Source organism: Pseudorasbora parva, chromosome 20, assembly GCF_024679245.1.
Source record: "Pseudorasbora parva isolate DD20220531a chromosome 20, ASM2467924v1, whole genome shotgun sequence".
In the NCBI taxonomy this organism is placed as follows: Eukaryota; Metazoa; Chordata; class Actinopteri; order Cypriniformes; family Gobionidae; genus Pseudorasbora; species Pseudorasbora parva.
In genome coordinates, this window is record NC_090191.1 from 22,010,420 (window position 1) to 22,026,116 (window position 15,697).

A 15,697-nucleotide genomic window follows, 5' to 3' on the forward strand; every position below is an offset into this window, starting at 1 on the left:
TGCATGGCATTCACTTAACAACAGACGCAAATTCGCGTCATGGAAGGGACCAGGCAGCTTTAGTCTCGTGACAGCTTCAGAAATGGCTGACATGGATTGTTTTAAAATACGGCCAGTAAGCTCAATTTGCCGGCTTTAAGTAGCTTGTAGTCTTATATATATATATATATATATATACATAAAACAATTGAGTTGCAATTTACCAGACTGTGACCTCCTCACTCACTTTCTTCTAAGCAAGATTCCTTTTATTCCTGTTTCTATAAAGTACGAAGATGCATCGTGCAGCTTCGGATATCCACATATGATTTTGTCCTTATTATTGTCACTACTAGAGCTAACTCCTGATTGGTTAACGCACCGCAAATATCCGCCACAGTTCCAAATCCCTATATTCTCAATTCTCAATGCGCGTCATTCGCGCCGCAGAATGTCTATCCGCATCTTTGCCTTGACATAACATGTAAATCACTCGCACTTAACACTTCATTCGCTTCTGGAGTGAATGCACCAGACTGTAGCTGTGTCTTATTTCGTTAAATTTCGAAGGCTGCGTCCTCCGGAGGACACGTCCTGTGTAGGATGCAGTATACGGAGTGTCCTCAATCAGAATTAAAGGAGACGTCCTTTGTAGGACACACAGGCAGGAAGTATCACGTTGCTATGCAAACACGTTCAGCCTCGTTGTGCTTTCACTCCAGTTTATATGAATGAAATTTATTTATAACTTGAAAATGACTATGAAATTTAGGACACTAGGGCTGTCAAAATTGCTCAAAAATGACGTTCGAATATTCCCTCTAAAACAAACATGAATATTTGAACTATTCGAACATCTGGGTGCACATTTTGTCAAAGACGCGCATTACGTTAATAACAGGACAAATTAATACAAAGAGACATAACTACTTGTATAGGTTGTCTATTTAAGTTGATACATATCTGACAACTTATTCAACTTACACAAAAAGAAGTAAATTAACTAATGACCAAGACTGCAGACTCTCTCTCCCTCTCCCTCTCCCTCTCCCTCTCCCTCTCCCTCTCCCTCTCCCTCTCCCCCTCCCTCTCCCTCTCCCTCTCCCTCTCTCTCTCTCTCTCTCTCTCCCTCTCCCTCTCCCTCTCCCTCTCCCTCTCCCTCTCCCTCTCCCTCTCCCTCTCCCTCTCCCTCTCCCTCTCCCTCTCCCTCTCCATCACACTCACATGCGGATAACAGTTTAAATGAACAAACTTTTAGTGCTGAGCAAGTTTTGTGCAAGAAAATTAAGGTCGTGAGACTCGCGACTCTTGTCCCACATATAGAAGGCTTCATTCAGTGTTTCCGCTTTTTTCTTTTTTTTATTCGAATATCAATTTTCACCTTCGAAATTTGTTTTTTTTAAAACTATTCGATTATATATTCGAATTTAGAATATTCATTCACAGCCCTACTTGACGGCAATGTACTGTTCTAAACGTTTAAAAAGCACTAAACAGTGTAGCTAATCCTGTTTACCACAACTATCTGTTTGAGGTAATAGAGCTTAAAAAACTAAAAACATGCTTGAACTATTTACATTTAAACACCACATCTACACTTGCATGTATATCTGGCGGTGGTGCTGTTTTTTCATATAATATGATGATAAAAAATATGATTGTTAAAGGCGACGCAAAGAACAATATCTATTATCTGCAGTAGCGAAGGATACACCACATGCACACTCCGAAATCCTGTAAAAGCAGGGTGCATTCGAAGGTCACATTTGGAGTGTCCTTCTCACTTTTTTTAAATGAGACAGCCTTGTGACATATGCAGACTTCAAATGCAACTTCCGGAGGACGCACCCTTCTGAAAATGAAATGCAGCTTGTGTCTACACCGTAGAGGTGGAAAGAGTACTTAAAAATCATACTTTAGTGAAAGTACAGATAACCAATTTTAGTACCTCTTGTCTTGAGTAAAAATCTTAGATTATCTGATTTGAACAGTATTTAAGTATTTTAGTCGTACTGAATGTTGATTTGTGGGGAGAGCAATCAGATGTTTACTTTCTAAAGTCGAAATCAAATGTAACACCTCAATATTGCTATCGTCTTAGTTAAGCTCAAGTTTTCAAAAAGGGCATAACTAAACCAATATCCTAATGGACAAATAGAATAATGTTTACTATAATTAAAGCCTTAAAAAAGCCAAAGCCTACTTCCACTAGACATGAAGGTTATGGCCTCATCATCACTAAAGCTATAAAACACCTACAATTCAGCAACTAACATAAAAATAAAGTAGACTTGTTGACAAGTTTGGGTGAGTAAGGGGCAAAGCACACAAAATATAGTATCTTCAATGCTCTATAGATGTTGATATTGCTTTTTTGTAACAGAAATAAACTGCTGCAGAGAAGTTGTGCAGAAGAATGCAAAATGTAATGTGTAATTGCATTACTTGTTAAAAATGTATTGGTGTAAAGAGTACATATACCTATTAAAAAATTTAATCAAATAGAGAGTAAAAGATGCTATCTAATTACATTTACTTAAAGGGGGGGTGAAATGCTGTATCATGCATACTGAGCTTTTTACAACTTTAAAGACTTGGATTCCCATCCTAAACATAGACAAAGTTTCAAAAACTAATGTTGGACGTTTGATGGAGTATTTTTGTGTTAAAATACTCCTTCCGGTTTCTCACAAGTTTCGGCGAGTTTTTTTCGAGTATGGGTCTACTTGACGTTAAATAGATCGGAAGGTCCTTGTATGGGCTGTACGGGCTTTTCTCCCGGTAGGGTGCGCGCGCGCGTAACTAGAGGGAGAGAGAGGAAATGCACGCCGTAAACAGTCTCTCAGGTGCAGATCCAGTCGTCCGTGAACACTTATGACGCGCCGCGCTCCACTTTATTCCTATGGGTGACGTCGAGCGACTTCAACGCTTCAGCACAGCATTCCGGGAAGGCAGCGCTGCATTTGAACCGATTTGAACGCAGAAATGACGGGAAGCTTCAAGGCATCGCTTCAGTCGCGTCGCAAAGTGGATTCCACGGTCACTGCTGTCACAGGACTTCACCAAATCATACCAAAGAAGTGTGTTTTTGACAGAGCGGTCCCAGCGATAAAGTTTCGGTCCTGCTTTGGAAGCAGCCGGTGCGTAAATCAACTTTAAATGTCTCTGCTATTGGCTACCGTCGCATGAGTAAACATCAGTAAATGATACGATCGCGTGCTTCGTCATTCAAATGCGCTAACGGTTACTCCATTGTTGTTCTGTATAACACTAGTCTGACTCTGACGTGCAAAACCGTTTTGCTTGCTACCTCTAAGGTCTAGTCACATACAATAGTCCATAAACCGAATCATGTCCTCATAAACTGCGCGTAAAGACACACAAAGGCCCCTGAATACAGTACATACCACAGAGACGGACATCCTGATGTTGCTGTTTCTCCTGTTCAATTTATTTCAGCCTCAGATTTGATTGTGGATCATTATCTGTATTAGCTGAGATAGATGGGTTTCTCCACGCTTGAGGACATCACCGCTTTGTGCACATTCGTCATTCTTTAGCTCCGCCCACACGATACGCCTCCAGGCGCTCGGTTTTTTCCGGAAAGACTCGGTACAGCCCATATTTCTTTTATAAATATGATAAAACTAAAGACTTTTCGGAGATATGAAGGATGCAATACTACTCTATAGGTACTCAAGATTGACATGAGATTGACTGAAACTGAGTGTTTCACCCCCCCTTTAAACACTTCAAGCCACTGCTACACTGGACACGATGTTACACATTAAAATTAAATACAGTTTTAATTTGTGATTCTATCTACGCTGGATTTGGCTAGACAAGTCAATGCCCCGTTCTATTTCTGACGTACTCCACGCGTTTGCGCCACTTCTGATACGAGGATAAATGGATTTGGATTGTTCACTTCGACATTTCCAGTGTAGACCATATCAAGCTGTGTTGGCATGGCAAAATACAATGCTGCAACGTTCGCACCAAATGTAATTTCATCTTGTCCAAATCGATGTGAAAAAGTTAAGCTGTTGTGAATAAGAACTAGTTCTCAGTTCCCAACCTTATCATTAATGAAGGGTATTCCGTGATGGCTAAGATATACTCTGTGCTTCTGCGTTTGCCCTGGGCCAGTTGCATAAACAGCCATTATGTTGAGATAGTGTCTAAAGAGTTAATATGACCAACTAGCAGTTAACCAAGTCTGACTTTTTGGTATAAAATTAGACAAATCTATGTTTTTATGTAACCGACTTAAAGATTAGAACAGTCTTAAAGAAAGAAATTGATGACTAACTTGTATGACTAGTTTTAGCAGTTTATGAATCAGGCCCCTGATCTTGAAGACATTCCAAGGATGACATGAATGCCATAACTACACTAAACATTTTTGAAATGCAGTGATTAATGTCATTGGTATGAACAGTTAAGGTAAGAGGTGGCCACGGGCCTTACATTTAGGTCTTGCTTTAAACCGTCTATTTTAAATAGTCTGTGATTTTGGTTCCTCTATGAGCAGTCTCTCTAAACTCCACCCCTATTGAACACTGACTGACTCTTTGCTAAACGACACAAAAAGGACCTTTGTATCATATTTAATTGTATTGTGCTTTATGGTATTACACTCTTGTAAAATTTCGAGAGTTCCTTTTTCACTTTTTCCGTTATCGCTTCCTTAGCTCATAGCGCTTTTAAAGAGCGACGCCAGTCTTCGGGTCACGCCAGCTACAGCACTTTACATCCATTTAGAAGCTGATTAATCAATTTGCGCGATCCTGCAGCCATTTATGTTGGGTGCGCGTGCGGCGCGTGTTTGAATGAGCGGGCCTAATCGTGATAGGAGTAGGTTAAGTAGGACGGGGCACTTTTAGGGAGAAAGACATTGCTGCCACCTCCTCAACCACTTAAAGACTAATTAACATAAGCAGATAGTACTATCTCGTCCTGCTATTGTGGGTCACCCTGAGTGTGCACACACGTTTGCTCTTAGAGACACGCGCACACACACACGTACATGTGCCTTATCGTCAAGACACACAGCCTTAGCTCCTTCCTTAGGGAGGTTGAGAGGTCTGTACTTGCTTCTGTTTTGGACGGCTGTTCCCCATTGCCCTAGTGTAGTTTGAAAACACAGGTACCATTCTTCCAAGTGGGAGATATTGCTATCCGATGTTATTCGTGTTTTTTTTAAAACTACAACTATAATGACCGTTAAAAATCTAAAATCATTTTTAATTCAGTAACTGTTCTGAGAGATTCAGCAAACAATTTGTAAGACTCATTCTAACTGTTACGTTGTGAGTTTCTAAATTTAAAGGGATAGTTCACCCAAAAATTAATATTTGATGTTTATCTGCTTACCCCCAGAGCATCCAAGATGTAGGTGTGTTTGTTTCTTCAGTAGAACACAAATTAAGATTTTTAACTCCAACTGTTGCACTGTGCCAGTCATATAATGCATGTCAATGGGGTGTAATTCTATGAGCGTTAAAAAAAAAAACATGCACAAACAACTTCAAGTTAAACCTTGTGGCTCGTGAAGACACATTGATGTCTTAAGACACGAAACGATCGGTTTGTGTGAGAAGCCGAACAGTATTTTTATTACATTTTTACCTCAAATACAACACTATGTACAACAGCCATGAGCGCGGCATCACTTTCGCTGGGTGAGGTCAAATGTACACAATATGGTGTATCTCAATGGGACACAAGTGGCAGAAGTGATGACTTGCGCGTATTGTACGCCATATCGTGTAATTTGACCTCACCCAGTGGAAGTAATGGCACACTCGCAACTGTTGTACATAGTGTTGTATTTGAGGTACAAAATTATATAAATACTGTTCTGTTTCTCACACGAACCGATTGTTTTGTATCTTAAGACAGTGTCGTCACAAACCGGAGGGTTTAATTTGGAATTTGTTGTGCACGTTTTTTTTATGCTCAGAATTACACCCCATTGACATGCATAATATGACTGGCACAGTGTAACGGTTGAAGTTAAAAATCTAAATTTGTGTTCTACTGAAAAAAACAAACACACCCACATCTTGGATGCTCTGGGGGTAAGCAGATAAACATCAAATTTTCATTTTTGGGTGAACTATCCCTTCAAGTCAGCCTGAAATCGGCATTGACAACATTTACCTTTTCATGCGTGTTTCTAAACGCAATTAAATAATGTGCTCTGTCTAAGGCTGGCCACACAATTGAAGATTTCAAGCCAGATTTTGGGCCTAATTTTCCACACCCAAAGATTTAGGGGCTTTGGCCCAATCAATGGCTTTTTGTCCAAAAAAATCCTTAATTGTGTGGTATCATCACGATTATTTTACTGCTCCAGATCGCATCAGTCCGCACAATCCCAAATCTTGACTCTTCATCGGGTTGCCTCTGCTGTGATGCCCATGATAGCCAATGAGAGTGAGCAAACTTCACCAAGCGGACGTTGCGCGCTTCTATAGCTGAAACTTAGCAGCCACAAACATGCCGCGAAAGTGGGACATTGTGAAAAAAAAGAGCACTCCTTTTTTTTTCTCCTTAATTTTTCTTCTCGTAAAAAAAAAACTCAGTCAGGAAAACCAGCTGATGACATCGATCGTCCTCCAATTGTTTTTCTTCTCATGTCGCATTTGATCTCATGAGTGACCGTGAGATCTTGTCTCGCTGTGAACATTTTTCAATCGACAGCCGTGTGGTCTCGCGGTCCGGACGGATCTTCTAGTGTTTGCATTCAGAGGCTTTATAACACTAAAAATCAGTTGAAACTACTTTTAATGTCTTTGGCCTCCCACAGTTTTAAAATCAGTAAAGTTTTGAAAATCGTCTAGTGTGTCCCCGGCCTAAGAAAGACATAGCCTTTTCGGATGGCATCACAAATCTCTTATTTCTCACTGCCCTGTAACCCGTCCATCTCCCTCATTTCTGGCTGGGTTCCTAATGTATCAAATCAGTCCTGCTCTTTATTTACTGTTTTGGGTCACCATTTGATTCTATAGTAAAATCTGTGTCCTGAACTAAAACCAGTCTCTTTATTGTCTTTGTATTATTTTGTTACCCACTTTATTTCATCACATTCAATTCAGACTGCAGTCACAATAATTTCTTGCCCTGGAATTGTAGATTATGCAGCGGCGCTGTTGAATATCAGAGCAGGAAACACTGGTACAAGGTGAAACAAGTTTGTTTTGCCTGATTCCCTCAGAGGAGTTTTCCATAGATTAACACAGCAGTCTAAAGTTCATTGTGCCAAGTCCAGCGTTAACTCAAGAGCTCCTCTAATCAACTGAAGTACAAACTGCTGATAAATCTTTTATGGCAGTTTAGAGTTGCAGCCCTTGTATATCCCCAGTATAGTGTAACACGTATATAGGAGCAGTCGGGGTTGGCGGCTCTTTCCCAAGCATGTATCGCTAGAAGAGACGTGCGATAGTCATGGTTATAATGCTTCGTAAAAGCCATCCGTTTGGGACGATCGGATCTGAAAGCGAATCGGAGAAAGAGAATTGCTCGTGCAGGCATACCTCCAGAGCTGTTTTTGTTTTTTTGGCGTCACTCGCCAGGTTTGCTCATCCATATATGCTAATGCAGCGGCTAACACAGCCTCTCGCGCTCCTATTCTCTCCAAATGATGCAACCTGCCAGCCATCCTCTCAATTCTGCTGATACTTACGTTCCCCTCTTTCCATAGAAGAAAGGAAGTGGAAACGGAGAGAAAGAGAGGATGGGGTGGTAGTCAGACAGAAAGAGCGAGACACAGGGAGGAGTCTCCAAATCCACAAAGGTTTTGTAATGAATGCGCGGCGCAACAATAAAAACAAAAACATTAAAGAGAGAAAAGACATGTTTCTGTGTTAAACAATTAGTGCAGCGGCATTATGGGGGATCTGGGCGGACAAAAGCAGCACAGCGGCAGGGGTTCTCCCCAACACAAACGCACAAAGAGCACCTCACTCTCGTTAAGCCTCGGAAAAACCCCCGAGACACACTCCACACCGGTCTCCTCAGCCAGCACCGCGTTATCCGTCCCTATGCTATCGTCGCCTCCATCTCTCATGCGCTCTGTTCTGTGCATCATCCCATTCTGCTGTTTTTATCTCTGTACTGGGGTCGGTTGGTACCCCTCTCTCCGTTCCTCCCCGCCTCCATGGCCCTGGATAGGATACACTACTGCCAGGATCAGAGGTGTGTGTACATAAAGGGCTTTTCAGGAGGACTGACCCTGGTGCTTGCTAAACTGGATTAGCCGGACACTACGTTGTCCATCTGCCGTGTTAAGTGTGAGCGTCTGAGGTGAGGCTGTGTGGTCTGATCCCCTTTAGTAGCCGATTTGTAGTTTAATAGCTGACTTTAGATTTTTACGGTCATGTCAAAACTACATGTTATAGGAAAGATAACCTCAGTTTTAAGTATTCATTCCGTGTCTATGAGGGATTCAATATGGGTGGTGGGAGACGGATGGCAATAAAATAACTGACCAGTCCCTGTAACTTAAATGATGGCAATACCTTCCGACCCCACGGGAAACAGTTACCTTCACCACTAACAGAGCGAGCTGGAATATCTAACTTTTCCCGAATTCACCCTGTTGGGGAGGAGGGCCACAACACCATGGCCACCAACAAACCCCAGCAAAGATTGTTCTTGTTCCGGCTTTAACTTCTGAATATTCAGCAGCGGTGCCACAACGGAATGAATGGTTTCGTTCGCACCTTTTTCCGCCAATATTACTGAACTACAACTCAAACTAGCGCACACGTCATCGTTCTCAGTCACTCCCTCTGTTTGCTGATTGGACCGGTAAATATTTGTTTGGAGAAACCCTAAGAATACACCGCAGTCCCAGACGTAGTACTGAAGGAAAATTAAAATTGAGCAGAAGTACATAGGAGGGTGGAGCCAGGCTAGCCTTTTGGGGGAACTAAATTAGCTCCTACTTCAGAGTAGGGTCTAACCCAGCACAATGAACTATCAGCAACGTAAGTGTGCGCTGATTGGCCGAACGCATGCAAAACACCAGCCCCCGCATTTTTAAAAAGCCGCGTACACACGCAGATTATAGCAAGCGAAGCATGATTATGTATTTCTGCTCCATTAGCGACATTTGGACATCAACCACATGGCAAATGCTAATACTTTTTCAGATACTTTCTAACAGTTCTACCTACTAACATATTAGACAGGACAGTTGAACAGATTGGAAACTAGTGAAGACGGAGAATGGGAGCGATGTCTGCTCATTCTCTGCCGTTCTCAAAATAAATGTCCGCTACGTTGTCAAAATAAAAATCACAACATCAAGCCTGGCTTATATCTGGCTTCAGAGTTCCTACTGGCGTTGCGAATGCAACCAGGAAAATGGCCCTGGGGGACGTTTAGTTTTCATTTAACTAAGTTCCTAGAGTGTTTTAGACAACAGTGACATTAGCAACCTTTAACATTCTAATATCCGCCAGGTTTTTTTTTGTCTGTCGTCAGCTGAGACGCCATGTTTTGTGCTTGTAAAACTAATGCTGAAGTAGTTGTTTGGTTCTATAAACATTTGGCTGTCAGTACCTGAATTGGGTACTTTATATCAGGGTGACGTGGTTACATTGTACTTACTTATAAAAACATTTACACATGTACTACAAACTACATGTACTTATTATAGAGTTACAGTTAGGGTTTGGTTTAGGGTTAGTTACTTGTAATTATGCATAATTTACTGTTATTACTGTAGTAAGTACATGCAGTATTGGTAACAACGTCACCTTAAAATAAAGTGTTACCCCTCAATTATTCAGCAGTGAATTCAATTTTAGAATGCAGGTGTCTATCCTGTATACAACCTTAAGAACGGTTAGAAGGCACTTCAGAAGAGTGACAACTGCATTTAGCTCCACAATGTAAAACATGACTTGAAAACTGACAGTTATAAACCGTTATAACCATAAAGGCCTGTTCACACAAATAATGATAACTATAAAGATACTATTTTAGCATCCAAACCAGCAGACAATATCGTTTTTGTTGTAAACACGTCTGTTACTATAAATGCTCGAGATTGTTACAGCAGGATGGATTCTAATTGGCTGTTTTTATCCTTCATTAGCTGTATAAAATCATTCTGTTCTATATATTGTTTCTCTGTGCTGTTATCATTATAGCAGTGGTGTGAAATCTGCTATTCTTTAATATTGACAACGAATTTTTGAACTATATTTTTAGTGTTTTAGTTATCTTCCTTGATGGGAACAGGCCTTAAGGCCATGGAGGGGAGGGGGGGGGTGTATCTTCAGCATTGAAGAAAATAGAATATAGTTTTTAACTTTTCTGCTATACTTTTGTTTTTTTGGCTCATTTCACCAGGAAGCATCTACATTTCTCATTCAGAGCTTTAATGCAAATAATATTTCAAAATACAGGCAAAACAGAATAGATTTATTACACTGATTGGCATATTAATATGTTATAATTATCTGTCATTTGTATACCATTTGCTATTAGATAGACAACATCATTAAAGAAAGCTCAAAGAGGGCTGGGCAATAAACCAATATTGCTAATTTATTATAATAATAAAAAATACTAAAATTGCATTTTAGAAGACTACATAATAAGTTTTATAAATACATTTCATTAGATACCATTTGTATTAAATCATAGAATACAGAAAAACATAATACAGGGGAAAAAGGGAATTGCTATACATTTCAAATGATTTCTGTCTCTGTTCAGGCCGATCTTTCTCCCGCCGTCCCACCGTCTCCTGTCATTCCCCGACTGACCCTCAGAGTAGGCGCTGGACAAGACAAGATGTAAGTACCACACACACACACATACACACACACACACAGATTTGAGACTATCAGGCAGCTCTCTGTGTGGTCAGAGTCTCTGAGTCTGTGTACAGGTGTGAGTTTCAGGCTTTGGGTCTTGTGACCAGTCCCAGACGGCCCATGAGGTCTTTGAGGGGGGCAAACACACACACACACACACACACACCTCACATCATGGCCCCCTCCTGCACACTCCTATCAATAGCGCTAGTGTTCACACCACTTAACCCCCTCACACACACACACAGCGCCATACTACAGGTAAGGCGATTACCGATTCCTGAACGTCTACACGTGACTGATGTCGCTTTAATGGCCAGTGTGATTTAGACTCCGAAAGTATGGTGTCTACAGTGTTTTGACTGTGCTTTTGAATTTCTTCCTCACCTCTTCAGTTCCACCTGCATGCAGGACAGGAAGCGTTAGTGTTTACGTCTGAGCGTGTGTCTGTTTGTACAGGATGGCCTTTATTCTCAGCCTGGGAGTGTGTGTTTCGTGCCTCTGATGTTGCATGTGTGCTTGCACCTGTTGTCTGGTGTGTAGAAAAACACAATCAGCAGTCCTTTCAAGAGGAAAATGTGTTTTTATGTCCGTCCTTGTGTTTCATTTAATTTACATAAGCACAAAGCTTTAGATGTTGTTTATGTTTAACTTTTATTTTAGGTTGAAAGACCTCAGTGCCATGCATATCAGCGATGAAAGTAAAAGATAAAGAGAACTGATTCGTATCGGCAATAACAAAAATGACGATCGTTACAGTGTCATTTTTTTTCTCCGAGAACTCAACAGAAGCTCCTCTCATGCACGTGAAAACATGGGCACAGGTCAACTTTGACCTCTGAGAGTTCAAGAGGTCACATCCTGGACAGGGCGTACCCCACACCATCTTTGCCCCGAGAGGGAGCCCTGTTCCTGGTTGTGGTGTGTGTGTGTGTCAGTCAGATGAAGCATAAATAATGAGTGTCTGTGTGTGTAATCGGAGCTGACCGTTTGACACGCCCTTCTCAGGGTCAATACCACAGCAAGCGCCGCCGTCCACTCTCTCCGAGCCTGTCAATCAACCTGTTACTCAGCAACAGCAGGGTTCAATCAGTATGTCTGGCAGCATTTAAAAGACAAAATGCATAAAGTTCTTCTCTGTTGCCAGATTATAATTATTAAGGTCCACAATATATTGGTGAACATATCAGCCAATATTGAATACAGATAATATAAAGACCTTTTTGGGTAACACTTTAGTTTAGGGTCCAATTCTCACTATTAAGTTGCTTATTAGTATGCATATTACTAAGATATTGCCTGTTTATTAGTACTTATGAAGCACATATTAATGCTTTATTCTGCATAATCGTTTTCTACATCCCTTTATCATACCTAATACCTATACTAAACAGCTACCTTACTAACTATTAATACGTTTATTAAGACAAAATTCATAGTTAATAGGGAGATTTGGGCCTTAAACTAAAATGTAACACTTTTTATGTATAGTATAGCATCCCCCCCCCCCCCCCCCCGCAAAAAAAAGGATATGTTTATTACTGCATATTTTTATGTTTAAATGTGTGATTTTATTTTTAATTGGTTATGGCTGAGTTTTTATTTATTTCATTTCTTTTTACAGTTTTATTTATATATTTGACTAATTCATTCATAATCAAAACGATATTTGCTGATTTATAATATTGGTCATTTTATTGGTTTTTGGCCATCACTGAAGAATTATCCTCATTAAGTCATGATGGATGGATGGATGGATGGATGGATGGATGGATGGATGGATGGATGGATGGATGGGTGGAGGGATGGATGGATGGATGGATGGATAGACAGACAGACAGACAGACAGACAGACAGACAGACAGATAGATAGATAGATAGATAGATAGATAGATAGATAGATAGATAGATAGATAGATAGATAGATAGATAGATAGATAGATAGATAGATAGATAGATAGATAGATAGATAGATAGATAGATAGATAGAAAGAAAATATAAATAACTGAGATGATGATGTGTTATGTAACCCTTTCTCCCTCTCTTTTTCTTCTCCAGTGTGATCAGTAAGGTTGTCCCAGATTCAGAACCCATCCCTCCACCACCACGGACCCCAGTGGCCAGGTTAGGTCCAGGAGCTCGGATGCGTTCCCCTCCAGCTCCTCCTCCACCTGCCCCTGCTCCTGTAGCACCTCCACCCCGCCCACCACCTGTTCTACCCCCTCTGCCCCCAGCCACCCCCATTCAGCCGCCTCCCAGCCAGGCCAAAGCACGGGGATGCAGCGTCGTCACAGAGACCGTCAGTGCATACGTGGTAAGTCTTAAACACACACACATGAGAACAGTACTGGAAATGAATTACTCTGTTGTATCCATTTTATTATTATTTTAAATATTAGTAGAACTTTTATTAATGCAATAAGTATATTTATATTATACATTATAACATATTTAACATTTATATTAGTTTCTTAATAATTAATAACACACAAAAAAAATATTTAGCAAATTCCTCAACCTAGTTTTCGGCTGTTTACAGTTGTCAAGCAATTATATAGTATGTCAATATACAGTTCTACTGGTGCATATCAGGCTTTGTGTGGCTTGTCCAATCAGAATTTAGAGCCGAAACTTTCCATTTCATAATTAGGCTACTAAAGAGGTTATTCATTTTCTATAAATATCATGTGTGACTTCCTTCATCAATTTAATTTTGGCTTTGACCAAGGAGTACATTTTAAATTTTATGCACTGAATTACAAATTGTTGTCGTTAAATATTTTTAGACATTATTTGACTTATTCAAACATACATTTTATAATTGAGAATGAAATGCATATAATGAATTAAAATATACATAAATTTAATCGTATGTGTATTTTTATATGCTAAAATTATAAAAAGTTGGGCAAAGCTGAAGTTTTGTAAAAAATAAAATAAAATAAAAACAATAAAATAAAATAAAAAGGCTGGTTTATTGTGACCACCAACTCAAAATGACAGATGTGACAGACATATATAATAGTATATAATAATATAATAGTAATATAATATTAGTATTATATTACTAATAGTATATAATATAATATTAATGTTATATTACTAATAGTATAATAGTAATATAATAGTATATTATTTTTAAAAGTAACTTTTCTTTTCGACCATTGGCAGAGGTAACACTTTCCAAATTCGATTTGTATGATTGATTCTTGTGTTTGTTCATCACAGATTCGGGATGAATGGGGTAATCAGATCTGGATTTGTCCAGGCTGTAATAAACCTGATGACGGCAGTCCCATGATCGGATGTGACGAGTGTGACGACTGGTATCACTGGTAAAAGCCCTTTCCAGCTACTCTTACATTACACAGTCACCAAACACACTTTTTTTCTGTAATGTAACATATTCTCAGAGGAAAACAGAATGCGTTCTATAGGAAGAACTGTAGACAGGACCTTTTATCTTTGGTTTCATCTTGACTTTAGATGAAGTCATACAGTTATGTCATTATTCATCTTGTGTGGTGAACAAGATGCTTCCTTTTTTTGACATACAAGCACAAAATGCTACATGTTTTGATTAATTAAAGTTAGAGTTGTTTTATTTGACACTAATTCTATTTCATGCCATTTCAAGAGCTTCACATACTTCAACACAAAGTAAATCAGAGGAAGTGCCAATCACAAAAAAAAAAATGTGTCTAGATTGTCTGGCATTACTGTAAAGCTTTTGGAGAAATCATTTTTCTGATGCATTTCGCTTACAAAGAAGAAAACGCATAGAGAGAACAAATTGCGTTTCTTTCATGATGAAAGATGATATTTTAATGTTACGAATGATCGAGTAGTTTATATATATATATATATATATATAACATGCTTTTTGTTTTTAAGTTTATGTACAAATATATGAAAAATCCAAAATTAGCACATAAACTTGAATGATATTGATTGGTATCTTGAAAAACAACTTGTAAGTGAGATTCATCGATCTCTTTCTCTCTCCTTCAGGCCATGTGTGGGTATTTTAGCCGCCCCTCCGGAGGATCAGTCGTGGTTCTGTGTGAAATGCGCTGGCAAGAAGAAAGACAAGAAGACAAAAAAAAGGAAACGCAAAGCGCACTGACCCACGTTTCTTCTTCTCCCGTCTTCGTGCTCATCTGTTTTCGCCTTAATTTGTTTCCAACTCGATTTTGTTGCATTCATTTGTTTTGTTTTGGTTTCGTTTTCACCCAGCCCTTCTTTTAACTTGGTTTAACTTAACTCAGTGTCCGGTATCATAATGTATTTTTTAAAATGAAAATTTCAAATGTGTATGTTACTTTTTTATGTGGAGAATCGTACATTATGTCTATATAATCTTTGTACCAAGCTCACGATTGTTCAGTAGATGTGTGTTGAAATGAACCTCTCAGTTCGCCCCCATTTAAAGGTTGTTCCATGTATATGCCCGACTCATCAAATCACCCAAGAGAGAAAAAACATTCTGTACTATAATCTGCCTTTTAATATCGTTCTTCTGATTGATTTTGACTGGAGGTGCAGTTTCATTTTACTATGGATTTAATTAAAAGTTGCTTTTTCACATCTTATTGTTTGGTTGTCTTGTCGTTCGTTTGGGTGGGAGTGTACAGATAGATAGTCCACTCATTCAGAAACAAATTGCTAGATCAGTGACTGCAATCTTAACATAAGATTTTCATAAGCACTATGTCAAAATAATAAATAAAAGGTTAAATGTATTTTATTATTTGACCTAAGTTATATTTCTGTATATTCTGTTCATTTGGTTGGTTTTGGCTTTTGGATTGAATATGGCATTTCTCTCAAATGATTTGTGGGAACCGTATAGTGTAAATGTTTTTTATATTGCCATGAA

The 15,697-nt window shown here is 39.3% G+C and overlaps 1 protein-coding gene across 2 annotated transcripts in view; it reads left to right on the forward strand.

Moving 5' to 3' along the window:
* Nucleotides 1–15,410, forward strand: part of taf3 (TAF3 RNA polymerase II, TATA box binding protein (TBP)-associated facto) — a 61,139-nt gene extending 45,729 nt beyond the window's left edge. For both annotated transcript variants that reach the window (XM_067427032.1, XM_067427033.1), the window contains 4 exons: nucleotides 10,717–10,796; nucleotides 12,877–13,132; nucleotides 14,047–14,153; nucleotides 14,830–15,410. In XM_067427032.1, the coding sequence (XP_067283133.1) occupies nucleotides 10,717–10,796; nucleotides 12,877–13,132; nucleotides 14,047–14,153; nucleotides 14,830–14,944 (558 nt within the window). In that variant the 3' untranslated portion in view covers nucleotides 14,945–15,410. The remainder of the gene's footprint in view (nucleotides 1–10,716; nucleotides 10,797–12,876; nucleotides 13,133–14,046; nucleotides 14,154–14,829) is intronic.
* The last annotated feature ends 287 nt before the right edge of the window (nucleotides 15,411–15,697 follow it).